Genomic DNA, 14,537 nt, shown 5'->3' on the forward strand with positions numbered 1-14,537 from the left:
CACAGCCTCTTCTGTGCAGGAGGCTGCACACACGGCAGGTGACGGCAACGCGCTCCTTTCAGGGTTCAGGGTCAACGAGGGACACTCAGACCAGAAGGGGGTTGATAAGCAACCCTCCCTCTCCCTTCCCACCCTATGTGCTCGCTCTGGCATGCACTTGTTCTGAGCACTGGTCTCTCTAGTGAGTGGCACTGGCCTGTGGAGGCTGTTCATCCAAGGCAGGCTTCAGTCTGTCATCTCTTTCCAGTCCACCGCCGTGCACACCTTTCATCTGCACTCCGGGTCAGGAAGGTAGGCCGATCGGCCTCCTCCAGATGTGCTCAGCTCACATGGCCTTCCAAGTGCAGCTCTCAGGACGGCAGTGGGAGCCGGGCGGGCCCAGAGCCCCTTCAGGCACCCTCCCAGGGGAAGGACTGAACACCTCTCAGGTCCCACAATGTTCTACCGAAAGGTACCAGTGCCGTGACTGTGGGGAGAGTGCCCTGGTTACTTGAATTTTATATTCAAGGGCAATTTCAGAACTTAAAATTCTTAAAACAGAAGTTAAGTAAGTTCTATTATTATGGAACACTTAGAAATGTTAATAGTATTTCATCCAGACTTTTCCAGGCAGGATGAGATTCCTCAGAGACACCCACGCGTGTGGTGAGTGTCATGCATGGCTGCACACACCTGATCTCTCTGTTGATGGCGTCCAGCTGCTCCTGAAGCATCATGGCTAGCGTGTGCGCGTCGGCCTGGCCGCTGGGCGACAGCAGGTCAACTGAGCTGAGGAGAGTGTCCCTGTCATCTTCACCATCAGACACGTCAGCATCACTCTCGAATGCTTGTGCTACATTTGCCAAGACACTAGCTTGCTGGGCACGTTCCCAATCCTGCTCATTAAGAGTCTGTACCTATAAACAAGAAAACCAAATCTCAGCAGATAAAGTAACAACATTAGTTGTAGAAACATAAATCTATCAGAAATTTATAAATTCTTTAATGAAAGCCCAAAAGATTTTAGAAAGATGGGCCATGCTTATAAGGTACTGACATGAAGCAGGCAGTATTTAAGAAACTGGGGAGGGCAACAATCCATTCCTTGGACCCTTGTGATATTAATGCCCTAACATGGACATGTGGCACTTCCATGGTGAAATACACAACTGGGAGACTGAACAGAGTCAGAAACAAAAACCGAAAATCAGCTGGGAAGGATGGGGAGGGGGAGGATGAAGAGAGGCTGATCAATGGCTGCAAATATACTCTTAGAAGAAACAAGACCTGGTGTTGGATAGATCAGCAGGGTGACTAGAGTTAACATTACTAGGTGATACACGCCAGGCATGGTGGCACATACCTGCAAACCCAGCATTTTGGGAGGCTGAGGCGAATGAATCACCTGAGGTAAGGAGTTCGAGACCAACCTGGCCAGCATGGCGAAACCCTGCCTCTACTAAAAATACAAAAATTAGCCAGGCGTAGTGGCTCATGCCTGTAATCCCAGCTACTCGGGAGGCTGAGGCAGGAGAATTGCTTGAACCTGGGAGGTGGAACATGCAGTGAGCCCAGGTCGCACCAATGCACTCCAGCCTGGGCGAAAGAGACTCTGCCTCAAAAAAAAAAAAAAAAAAGGTGATACATTTCAAAATAGCTGCAAGGGAATAACTTGAATGTTCCTAGTGTAAAGAAAGGAGAAATACGTAAGGTGATGGATATCCCAATTACCCTGATGTAATTACATGAATGTATCAAATTATCACATATACCCCCTAAATATGTATACCCAATATGGATCAATAAAAAAATACATCTGTGCTCCAATTATACATGCTACTAGAAAGTTACAAAAAAAAAAAAAAAGATTTAAATCCATATCAATTGAGTTCACTCAGTTGTTGTAAATTTCGTGTTTTTGAGTACCCTCTAACCAACCTGTGTGTCCACATCCTGCCCTACCTGAGGCTCTTACTACCAAGCCTGAACAAGCAAACAAGGGCAGCAGCAACTGAGAGAATCAAGGGTGATCTCAAGAATGGCAGAGTACGCGGCATGGGCAGCTCAGTGCTGAGTGGCCACGTCTGACTGAGGCATCACGTATGTCATCAGAATGCAGAGGGTAAAGTGTGTGTGCCGGGACCTACACAATCCCCCAGGTGTGATTCTTTCACGCCGCCTCACTCTTCAAGCCCCCAACACCTCCTCTCCCATTCTCACTCTCAGCCGGTGACCTTCCCATTTCATGGAGACAAAACCAAGGCCTGCACTCAGCCTTCCTCCTCTCTGGGATCAGCCCCACCTGCTGGGCAGCAGCCTCAAGCCCTGGCTCCCACCCGGATCTCCGGCCATCACGGCTCCCTCTCTGCATAAGCAAGTTCCACTAGCTCGTCCCATTAGCACAAGGACATTTTCTCCCCCATCTCACCTTAAAACACCACAGCAGAAACCAAGGCCCTTCCCCCGTCCCTGCCCGGGTCTCCTTTCACCCGCCCCTCCACTGTTCTGCTCCCAACCAGAGTAAAAGATACTGGTGAGCCGCCTCCATTCTGTCTTCCTGTTCCCACTTCTCCAGACCTTGCTGCAGGCAAGCTTTGAGTACTTACTTCCCCGCCAGCGGGACTACTCTATGGCAGTTCCAACGTGCTCCTCGTTACTAAGGCCACCAGCTGTCCCTTGATCCCGTCTCCCATCTGACCTGGCCCATCAGCAGGTTGGACTCTGCTGTTCTCCTCTCTTCCCCGAGCCCTCTGCCCAGTTGGTCCCAGGACCCTACCCCTTGCTGGTCATGCCTCTGTCTCATTCCTTCCCAATCTCCCCACCTTGGAGCACCCCAGAGCTCCATTCTTGGGCCTTGTCTCCATCCACAGGCACCCATGAGATGACGTCATCTTGTCTCATGTTACTTAATACCATCCATATGCTCAAGACGTCTCAATTTTCATCTCTAGTTCTAGCCGTCTCTCTTGGGTTCCAGACTGGAATATTCAACAGCCAACCTGCCACCTCCCCTGGACAGCTGATAGTCCTGTCAACCTGAACACGGCCCTGGCTCAATTCCTACTCTCCCCCAAGCCAGTGTCCTCCTCATCTCAAGAAACAGACTTCATCCTTCCAGCTGCTCAAGCCCAAATCCTTGGAGTCATCTCTGACTCCTCTCTTTCCTTCTCACCCTGGATCCAATCCCTCAGCAAATCTTGTCGGCACTCCATAACAATACACTGAACATGTTCCACGTGCTGCTTCTCCTTCCCCCTTCACATCCCTGCTCAGACGTCACCCTCACTATACTGTCTCCCTGGCCTCCCTACTTACAATTCTTACTCCCCTGCTCACTCCACAACTCAGGGTCCCCCTGAGTCCCATTGCCGTGCTTATTACCATCTGACATACCTGGATGGTTTAAAAATATGTCCACAAACACTTTTAACACTCATCCCTTTAAGAGGTGGAGGGTGATTCTCACCCCAAACCCTGAGTGTGGGCAAGACTTAGCGCCTCACTCCAATGAACAGACTAGAGAGGAAGTGAAGGCTGCAGCATCCAAGACCAGGACTGGAAAGGCTGTGGGACTTTCTTCTCGCCCTCTCCTAGAGTACAGGCTGCTCGCATCACAATGCAAGGACCACAGAGCAGCCCTGGTGGCCAGATCCAAGTGGTGGGTGATGGCCCCGAGGCCTCCTGCCCCAGCTGGGTTTTTCTGCGGCTCCAGTCTTGCCAGATTGAGCCAGGACTGTCCTGCTCTGCTGCTCCTGCGCTCACAGGAGCCGTGAACTATGAAATGTTCACTGTTTTAAGCCACTGAGCTCTGTAGTAATTTGTTACACACCAACAGTCAACGAACACACACTACTAGACTTTATATGTCGACTGTTTGTGTCCTCTGGGATGCAGGCATTCTTCCTGTTTCACTACACACTGCTGCAGCCCTAGGTCTCTACAGGGCTGTAATGGGGCCGGGCCCAAACTAGCTGTTGAGTGACTATGGGGGCTAAAATTACACTTACATGTATTGAAACAAACGCTGCTGAACAGACCAAAGAAAGAAGGTAAATGTTCAAAGGTGAATTCTTTTCACTAAATGATGAATATATGTATTCAATTACTTCTTTTATTTTTTAGAAACAAGGTCTTACTCTGTTGACCAAGCTGGACCGCAGTGGTGCAATCATAGCTCACTATAGCGTTGACCTCCCGGGGCCCAAAGGATCCTTCTACCCCAGCCCCAAGAGTAGCTGGGACTGCAGGCGCATGCCACCATGCCCAGCTAATTTCTTTATTTGTAGAGACAGGGTCTTACTATGTTGCCCAGGCTGGTCTCAATCTCCTGGGCTCAAAGGACCCTTCTGCCTCAGCCTCCCGAGTAGCTGGGACTATAGGCACACACTACCACACCCAGCTAAGTTTTTCTTTTTTTTTTTTAAATAGAGACAGGGGTCTCCCTGTGTTGCCGAAGCTGGTCTCAAGCTCCTGGCTTCAAGCGATCCTCCCAAAGCACTGGGATTACCGGTGTGAGGCACTGCACCCAGATTTCTATTCTATTCTATTATTTTTTGAGACGGAGTTTTGCTCTTATAGCCCGGGCTGGAGTGCAATGATGCTTTCTCAGCTCACTGCAATGCCTCCGGGTTCAAGTGATTCTTCTGCCTCAGCCTCCCGAGTAGCTGGGATTACAGGCACCTGCCACCATGCCCAGCTAATTTTTTGTATTTTTAGTACAGATGGGGTTTCACCATGTTGGCCAGGCTGATCTCAAACCCCTGACCTCAGGTGATCCACCTGCCTTGGCCTCCCAAAGTTCTGGGATTACAGGCGTGAGCCACCCGCACCTGGCCTACTCATTTATTTTTAATCACTACTTTAAATCCATGATTATCACTGTATTTAAAAATGACTGTATTTTTATAAGAATTCCTATTAAAAGAAAGAAAGGAAAAAAAAAAAAAAACTACAGACGCCAGGCACAATGGCTCACGCCTGTAGTCCCAGCACTTTGTGAGGCCGAGGCAAGAGGACTGCTTGAGGCCAGGAGTTCAAGAGTAGCTTGGGCAACACAGACCCTATCTCTTTAAAAAAAACAAAAACAAAAACAAAACCCTATTTTAAAAAATGCTCTAAAAGCTAAACTCTTAGCCAGAAAATAGAAAATGAGAGGATGTCAAGAAAGGCAATGACCTATCAACATTTTTATTCCAAAGCAGTCTGAAAGCCACAGGATAAGTAGGTTAACTTTCACGTAAGCAGAGGTATTTCACACAAAGACCTTGCCTTGGAAGGCTCATCTCGCAGGGCTGCCAGACGGCCTTTCTGCGGGCGCCGCAGCACTGCGCTGGTGCTGTAGGAGTCTGTGTGGCCGTCTGCCATGGGGAACCTGAAATCTGGGACACTGCCCAAGTGGGGTCGGCTGAAATATGAAAAATAAGAATGATCATTATTAGAAGAAAAGGAAATAAACTCTCTTCTAGTTAAGGCAGAATCTATCAATTTGGAAAAGTTACTCCACACAGGAAAGGGTCTCCAGGGAGGGCACTGCTCTCACCCGCCCCAAGAGCTACTTGTTGCCTCCTCCAGGACAACAGTTTCAGTCTCTCAGCCCCACCAGGTAGAAAGCTCTCCAGGAAAAGCTGTGCAGACGGCCACGGCGATGAGCAACAAGGAGCCCAGCTGTCTAGGATGAGAGAGACCCCGGGTCCCCTGAGACCCCTCCTCTGGGTCCAGGTGTCCGGCTCTGCATTTCTGCTCCACTTTCCCAGGGCTGACGAGAAACACAGCCACACGCCACTGCTGGCCTTCAACTGCTCTGCAATTGCCCCACCCGTGCCAGCATCTGTGGTGTGAAATCTTGGGATCTGTCATCCTGCTCTTACATCATCAGTGTCACACTCTGCTGGCACCTTGATTAATATATCCAAATACTAACTGATCAAAACTCCTGCGTTTTGGAGTTCTGCCAGTGATGTGTGTCCTCAGTACCAAGCTCTAACCTTTGAGTTATTTCACTCTTCTCTCTTGCTTCCTACTAAGCTACAGGCTCCTTGAGGCCACACCATTAGCCGCACCCAGTTAGGCTGCCCACAGAGCCAAGAGCTGACCTGCCACAGGTGCTGACAATACAGCTGCTCACTGGTTAATACCATACCCATGATGAAGTGAAGCACCTCTTAGCCTCATCTGGTCTAGTTCAGCTCTCAGTGCTTCTATGTTCAGGACAAGCTGATCCTACAGAAAAGCAAAAGACTTACATTATTGCTATCTCTTTGAGATTTTAAAATCACTTACTTCAAATGTGCTCAGATGTTGAGCATAACCCTAACAGGTTAAATCAGCAGTTAAAAATACCAAACATTTTAATTCTGGGAAAATTTTCTCCAAGAGTACTGCAATAAACATAAACACTCAGACTACTATATTAACTTTGTAAGCCCTAATGAATGAAAAGCTGTGTCTTAGTCATAGAAAAGCTTTTAAGAGGATAAACACCAAACCATTAACAATTATTAGTTTTGTAGAGAAGCAGACTCTTTTAGGGGAGAAAGGGACCAATATTCACATCCTGTGCGTCTCTGTATTGTGTTTAATTGTCTTACATCAGGTATGCGTCCATTCCTGTGTCATGAGTATACTTGATCTCATTTCTAGAGCTGTGCTGTCCACCACTAGCCACACGTGGCTACTGAGCCCTTGTAATGGGTTAGTCTAAATGGAGATGTGCTGTGACTACGAAATACACAGTGGAAAAAGAATGTAAAGTAGCTCAGTTCTGTTACTATTCATACATAACGAAATAATATTTTACATATACTGAGTTAAATAAAGTAGATTTTACCTATTTCTTACTTTCTAAAATGTGACTATTAGAAAATTAAACATTACATATGCAGCTCATATAATATTTCTGTTGGACAGCACTGTCATTGATGCTAATATTTTAGCTTCAAATAAATCCAGAAAGGACTCTGAATTCTGAACCATATGCACAGCCAGACTCAAAATACACCTGAAATACAAAGGCATTCAACATACAAGCCTGAGAGCGCTAGAAACTTATGGCAGTGGACTATGAGAGCCACAAACCAAGTTGATCTCCACTCTGTCAGACATCTGCAGTAACTATCATCATCATCAACTCAGTTCAACTCGGCTCTTCATGGATTTAGAGAAGATTTCAGTACCTTATCGTGTTGTGTTTCTTCTAATTGTTTTTTTGCATTTTCAACTTCTCTTAATAGAGAATTCTGAAAAAGACAGATAGTCCTTTAGTGTTTCTTTAAAATGTCCCATTTAAATACATAGCATGGCTGTATCTGTTTAAAAAAAAAAAAAAGGACCACAGAAAGGGAACGGAGCCAGAAAGCACACCAGCAAGCACTGCTGTAGTCCCAGAGTCAGACCCTCAGGCGGCGACACCTTCTCTTCTGTCTCTTACTAATGTAACATCTACTCCTCACCAAATGAGCTTTCTAAAGGTAGGTATGTCAAGTTCACGGTGCAAGTTCATTTTAGTCAGTTAAACTGGCTTATACTAGCTTTTAGACTTCATAATTTCTTGGTCACTTGTGAAACCTGAATTTAAGTTTCAAAGATAATCAAAGAAAAAAATCAAAGATAAAAACACTGCTCCATTAAGGCTGACCCACTGATCAAGGAGGTGAGTGGGATAACGACTCTGTGTGGTCTCTGGAAATGCCCTCCATGGTCAGCACCATGTAAATAAACGTGTCATGCAATGAGCGGGAATCATTAGTCTCTGAGATGAGCAGACCCCAATCCTAACAGCCAATCTCAGCGCAGTTTCTGAGTCTCATCGCTAGGGACACTGCATAGTCAGGACGGGCTTTATCAAACTGGAATCCAGCTGCTACCCATTAGAGCTTCTCTGACACAGATTCTAGGATATCCCTTCCCTTTGGCGACAGTTAACATGTTTCCATGACGACAGTGCTCAGAGTCCAGGCTCAGCCTTCAACTTTTTCCAAATCAAATGAAAAAGAATGAAGGTAGAGGTTGGAATATTTATTTGGTTTCAGCTGATTAAACCCTTTCTAGCACACGATACTCCCTAAGTGACCTGTTTATAAATGAGACAGAAATTAACTTTTTTCTTTTTTTTTTTTTTGAGACAGGATCTTGCTGTCACACAGGCTGAATGAAGCAGAGTGGCACGATCTCGGCTCACTGCAACCTCCACCTCCTGGGTTCAAGCGATTTTCATGCCTTAGCCTCTCGAGTAGCTGGGACTACAGGCAGGTGCTTCCGGGTCAGGCTAATTTTTATATTTTTAGCAGAGACGGGGTTTGGTCATGTTGGCCAAGCTGGTCTCGAACTCCTAGCTGAAGTCATCTGCCTGCCTCGGTGTCCCAAAGTGCTGGGATTACAGACGTGAGCCACCGTGCCCGGCCAGAAATTAACTTCTAATGCATGAACAATAAAGGGGTGAGGGTTGGGCCCAAAAAATGATCCAAGTGCAGGGGCTGGCAAACTAGAACTTGATGGCCAAAACCAGCCCACTGCTTATTTCTGCAAATGAATCTTATTGGAACATAGCCACACCCATTCATTTACATGTTATTTATGGCTGCTTTTGTGCTAATTACTTGATTGGCATAAAATTATTTAATTACTTGTAATTACTAAAAGCCTAAAATATTTATTATCTGGCCCTTTATAAAAATCACTTACCTACTGTTATTCTAGAGAATAAGAATGATAAACAATTTCCCATACATGCAAATGGGGCAAGGACATAGCAAACAATAAGTTAATTCAGTGACTGGATAACTGTGTGTACCTTTTCCACTTTAAAGAGTAATTCCCACTTTCGGTAACAGCTGCTAACCACTGTTACACATGCCTGCTTAGGGGCAGATGAGCAGTCTTTTGGCAGAGGGTGGGAAAGCGCCAGCGATGTCCGTGTTATCTAACCTACCTTATCTTCCAAAGCAGCCATTCTCTCTTTAAGATGAAGTTGAAGCCTCTCATTAGATTCTGAAAGTAGCTTGTCAACAGTGTCTGATAAACGTTTATTATGTTCTTCGTTCATTTTTTCTCTTTGCCTTGCCTAAAGCAGGAGAAACATAGACTTATAAACCTCATGTAAATGCTCAATCATTATTTTAAAAGCACAAGGACCAACAGGGTGAGCCCCATGCGTGCCCTCCCCTCCCCGGTTGCTTCCCGCACTGCCGTCTTTTTTTTTTTTTTTTTTTTTTTTTTTTTTTTTTTTTTTTTTTTTTTTTTTTTGAGACGGAGTCTGGCTCTGTCGCCCAGGCTGGAGTGCAGTGGCCGGATCTCAGCTCACTGCAAGCTCCGCCTCCCGGGTTCACGCCATTCTCCGGCCTCAGCCTCCCGAGTAGCTGGGACTACAGGCGCCCGCCACCTCGCCCGGCTAGTTTTTTGTATTTCTTAATAGAGACGGGGTTTCACCGTGTTAGCCAGGATGGTTTCGATCTCCTGACCTCGTGATCCGCCCGTCTCGGCCTCCCAAAGTGCTGGGATTACAGGCTTGAGCCACCGCGCCCGGCCCGCACTGCCGTCTTGAGTGGATTTTTGCATGGTGACCAGAACCAACTCATGGACACTGGGAACACAGGACAAGTCTTGGAGAGATCATTAACTAGAAGGTCCCACTGCTCCTGCGACAGGACTCCTCAGGAATGTCCCTAGTTGTTAACTGTCAGAGGGACTTAAGGAGCAGATTTATAGCAGATATTTAGAGGAGCAGCCTGTCTTCACGCTGGGAGAGGAATTTCCCCTTGTGTCACTAAAAGCTTGGGTCTGGATTTGGGGAGGAAGGGTGAATTTAATTTACAAAGCTAAAAAGTTTGTTTTGGAAAAAAAAATTAGTAGCACTAGAGAGACTTTCATATTTTTTCTTTTTTTTTTTTTTTTGAGACGGAGTCTCGCTCGGTCACCCAGGCTGGAGTGCAGTGGCCAGATCTCAGCTCACTGCAAGCCCCGCCTCCCAGGTTCACGCCATTCTCCTGCCTCAGCCTCCCGAGTAGCTGGGACTACAGGCACCCGCCACCTCGCCCGGCTAGTTTTTTGTATTTCTTAATAGAGACAAGGTTTCACCGTGTTAGTCAGGATGGTCTCGATCTCCTGACCTTGTGATCCGCCCGTCTCGGCCTCCCAAAGTGCTGGGATTACAGGCTTGAGCCACCGCGCCCGGCCCATATTTTTTCTTTATACCTCTATGTTGCTTAAATTTCTTGTAATGGAAATTTATATTCAAAAATTATAAATAATTACCTTAAGTAATTTTAATATGTAGTAACAAAACTGACATGTCTGTTATTTTATAAAACCATAATTAAGTTCATGGTTTAAAACCTGTTTCTCGGCTGGGCGCGGTGGCTCAAGCCTGTAATCCCAGCACTTTGGGAGGCCGAGACGGGTGGATCACAAGGTCAGGAGATCGAGACCATCCTGGCTAACACGGTGAAACCTCGTCTCTACTAAAAAAAATACAAAAACTAGCCGGGCGAGGTGGCAGGCGCCTGTAGTCCCAGCTACTCGGGAGGCTGAGGCAGGAGAATGGCGTAAACCCGGGAGGCGGAGCTTGCAGTGAGCTGAGATCCGGCCACTGCACTCCAGCCTGGGGGACAGAGCGAGACTCCGTCTCAAAAAAAAAAAAAAAAAAAAAAAAAAACCTGTTTCTCAAATGACAGGCAGAAGGGGACAGGAAGTGTTAGCAGGTGGCACCTGTCCAGGTGGCACCTCCACGCCCTCATCATCCAAGTGCCCTTGCAGTGCTCGGGGGCTCCTCCCAGGCAGGGGGCAGTGGCACGGGGTTATGACGTGCACTTGAGTCATGCTGCCCAGGCAGGAGGAGAGAGCCATGAGACCGCACCATCAGTAGTGCATTCAACCCCCGTGCGCCCAGTTTCTGCACTGGGAAAACATGGGGAGTGACCTCTCCTATTCTCACAAGGTCTAACATGTAGCAACTCTCATTACCTGGAAGGGTCCAGCACATCATGGGGCATACAGAGTATCGCGTACTTCCTCTTAGGAAAGAAACAATATCCTTCTTTGTGCTTATTTTCTGTCAGCATTTAAATAATTTTTAAAGAACACAGCTTAAAGTTCACTGTTGTGTCTGTGCGCATAAGTGTGCGTTTTGGAAGGGGAGGTGGGGACTGCCTAAAACGCACCCTCTCACTGGGAGTGGGAATCATTGTTTCCCGGAAGCTCATTTGACTCTCTGCAGGGCATGGCCGAGAATACAGATTTCTGGTGAAAACAAAATCTAGTAGCCTTAAATTATAAAGCGGGTTGATGTGAGAGTGCAAGAGTTCTACAATTAGATGCTGCACGCTTCCTTTCTCCACCTACTTGTTAAAGAGAAATCCGGCCCAACCCCCAGGCCTGGTACCAGCTGGCCCTGGGACTGCTCTTGCTATTACTTTTTCCTGGATGTTCCATACTGACATCCGTCCAACTCTTCCAGAAAGACAATCTTAGGATTCAATGGACAAAAGTCTCCACTGCCACACTCCTTCCTAGTGCTTTTTACCGTAGCTCAATTACGGTGTTGCCCTTGCTTAGAACTATTCATTCCAACACACCACGATGTCTGCAGTGTTTTAACCTGGGACAGAGGTCAGGCCTCTGACCTGCATTTGGGAATTCAGTGCCACATCCTAGGCAAGTGGACTAGTCATCCAGGACAATGGGCCTGCCTCTACCCACGCCGGTACCACAGGTACCTAGAACAATTCCCCTCATAGGCCACTAGACAAGCAAGAAGCATTTTTGGACGCGGGGATCTAATCTACCCCCTGAAGCACTGCCTATGATCTCAAATTTCTTCTGCGGCTCCCAACACTGACTGAAAACTGCTACTGTGTGGGATGTACACATTAGCAGGCGACTCACAGATGAGGGCACAAAACAAATGCACGTGACCAGAACTGAACTGGAGGACCAACATCTCAGTCAGGGGTGGGAGGCCCCGAGCTCCCCACAGCCCGAGCAATGCCCTTGCAGCACCCACTCAGCGCCCCCGCCCTCAGGGCTGCATGCTCACCCGCTGCAGTTCTTGATTCTTCTCCTCCAACTGTGCTTCCATCTGCCGTAACCTTTCTTCAATGTTGCCGTGTCTCTCTTCAGCCTGTCAGCAGAAATAGCATCAGCTTACCTCATCCTTACACTTCATTAACAACATGCTGCATACTACTGCAGTGGCAACAGGCAGGACATGCTCTGCGTGGACTCCTCCGCCATACTAAACGGAAAGCATTTACTCATCCATCAACACAGCTTACGGGGCTTCACGTGCTGGGCTGGGAGGTGGCTAGCCCTCTTGTGTTGGTGATTCTGAAGCGTGGCTGCTGCTGGTGACTGACTGGGTGTTTCCCCCCAACCCCTATCCCCAATCTCAATGGAGTTGTGATTCCCCCATCCTTAGACTGCTTCTGGTCAGTCAGCATGGAAAGCAGAAAGCAGCAGCAAGCACAAGCAAGGAGCAGTGCACCCATTCTACCTTCCTAAGCTTGGAAGTAAGTTCCAACAGTTTAGCTTCCTTAGCAGCAGAGCTCCCAGAAGACAAAAGGTCAGACTACATAGCCGACAAGGGACAGGAAAGATAACAGGGGAGAAAAGAAATTGAGACTTTAAAAGCAGATCATGGAGTGGGAGGAAAGGTTCTCTTAAGCTGTTAGCAACAAACTTGCTAGAAGGAACAGGTCTGTAGGCCCTAAAACCATCTGAATGGTCCAGAAGGATGCCCTCCCCAGCAGCTTGAAAAGCTTGAGCCAGGAGACTCAGGACGACGGACAGCGGCCTCGGCTCCTGCTGCTCGCCTGCCTGGCACTGCAGTGCTGGGCTCCCCATGCCCCAGAGGCTGGGTGTTTGCCCAGTGATGTGCTCCCTGGATTCTTGCTGGTCCCAGGACCTATGACAGCATTTACCTCTTTAGCTGCTTCCCTCATGAATGGTGAGAACTTGGAGGGACTGTGCCTTTCACATGCCTAGTCAACAGTTGTTGGACAAATGAATAAATATTACTTAAAAACACATTTTTAAGTAATTTCAAAAATGTGATTTTTTGAAATGTGATAATTTTAAAAGAATGGCATCTTCCTATTTCTGAGAAAAACTACCTTCTTTTACAGAGGCTTCTATCCTATGCTTAAGCTGGTGACCAAAACAATTTTACGAAGCAGTAACTCTCAGATCACACATGCTGTGGACAAATAGTATACAGCTCACACCACCAAGGGAGACTTCAGGATAAAAGGATCATGTCTGGCATTTACGAAGTGTTCCAATCTCAGATGAAAGAGCACTCAAACCAAATCTGTGCTCTTCCATGGATTTAGGTGCTGATGTAATAAGAACAGTGACAAACAAGGTACACAGGCAAGGCACAGTCACAGGCCTGGCAGCCGAACCAGAACAAAGCTCATGGCACTACCTTGGAAAGCGCTGCCACCCTCTGGGCCAGCTCCGCCTCCACCTCAGGGAGCGTCTCTGCCTTCCTCAGTGTCTGCTGCAGCTTTTGCTCTGCCAATTCCAAGCGCTCCTGTAACTGGCGGTTTTTATCTTCAGTCTATAAAATGAGAGCAAAGCATCAAAATGCAGCAAATCTTCTAGCTGTATCAGTTTTTAGCAGATTGAAACAAACTGAAATGCAGATACAGACTAAGAGAGTCATGATGGAAGAGCTACAGTGATGGGGGTTGCTTCTGGGTCAGGTTTGTGTGTGTGTGTGTGTGTGTTTTTTGAGATAGTCTTGCTTTGTCACCCAGGCTGGAGTGCAGTGGCACAATCTCGGCTCACTGCAACCTCCACCTCCCGAGTTCAAGCAATTCTCCTGCCTCAGCCTCCTGAGTAGCCGCAATTATAGGCATGTGCCACCACACCTGGCTAATTTTTGTATTTTTAGTAGAGACAGGGCTTTGGCATGTTGGCCAGGCTGGTCGTGAACTCCTAACCTCAAGTGATCCAACTGCCTCAGCCTCCCAAAGTGGTGGGATTACACGTGTGTGCCACTGTGCCTGGCCTGGGTCAAATTTTCCTGTTGCCTGGAGTACATGCCCACTTTCCTGGGCTTCGTTTCAATGTGCAAAACACCTCTTGCCAAAGTATTTGCTCTTCCTAAATAACTTCTAAGAAACTTTTTTTTTTTGTTTAAAGACAGAGTCTCGCTCTGTCACCCAGGCTGGAGTACAGTGATACTCTTACAAGAGTAAGTATGGGTTAACGAAACCACAGGAGACACAATTTCTTACTATAGACTTCATTGCCTTTTTTTTTTTTGAGACGGAGTCTAGCTGTGTCGCCCAGGCTGGAGTGCAGTGGTGCAATCTTGGCTCACTGCAATCTCTGCCTCTCAGGTTCAAGCGATTCTCCTGCCTCAGCCTCCTGAGCAGCAGCTGGGATTACAGATGTGCATCACTACGCCCAGCTAATTTTTCTATTTTTAGTAGAGACAGGGTTTCACCATGTTAGTCAGGCTGGTCTCAAACTCCTGACCTCATGATCCGCCTGCCGTGGCCTCCCAAAGTGCTGGGATTACAGGCGTGAGCCACCGTGCCCAGCCGCATTTTTTATTT

General features: G+C 47.3%; 1 protein-coding gene across 13 annotated transcripts in view; it reads right to left on the reverse strand.

Annotated features, from left to right (window-relative positions):
- Positions 1 to 14,537, reverse strand: part of PPFIA1 (PTPRF interacting protein alpha 1) — a 117,363-nt gene that overhangs the window by 44,384 nt on the left and 58,442 nt on the right. For 9 of the 13 annotated variants that reach the window (XM_050758109.1, XM_050758107.1, XM_050758117.1 and 6 more), the window contains exons 9-16: positions 13,397 to 13,531; positions 12,464 to 12,538; positions 12,008 to 12,091; positions 8,906 to 9,037; positions 7,152 to 7,214; positions 6,119 to 6,198; positions 5,248 to 5,383; positions 673 to 896 (exon numbers count right to left, since the gene is read on the reverse strand). In XM_050758109.1, coding sequence (XP_050614066.1) covers positions 673 to 896; positions 5,248 to 5,383; positions 6,119 to 6,198; positions 7,152 to 7,214; positions 8,906 to 9,037; positions 12,008 to 12,091; positions 12,464 to 12,538; positions 13,397 to 13,531 — 929 coding nt within the window. The remainder of the gene's footprint in view (positions 1 to 672; positions 897 to 5,247; positions 5,384 to 6,118; positions 6,199 to 7,151; positions 7,215 to 8,905; positions 9,038 to 12,007; positions 12,092 to 12,463; positions 12,539 to 13,396; positions 13,532 to 14,537) is intronic. The other 4 variants (XM_050758119.1, XM_050758118.1, XM_050758115.1 and 1 more) reach the window with 1 other exon arrangement.

This window comes from Macaca thibetana, chromosome 14, assembly GCF_024542745.1.
Source record: "Macaca thibetana thibetana isolate TM-01 chromosome 14, ASM2454274v1, whole genome shotgun sequence".
Lineage (NCBI taxonomy): Eukaryota > Metazoa > Chordata > Mammalia > Primates > Cercopithecidae > Macaca > Macaca thibetana.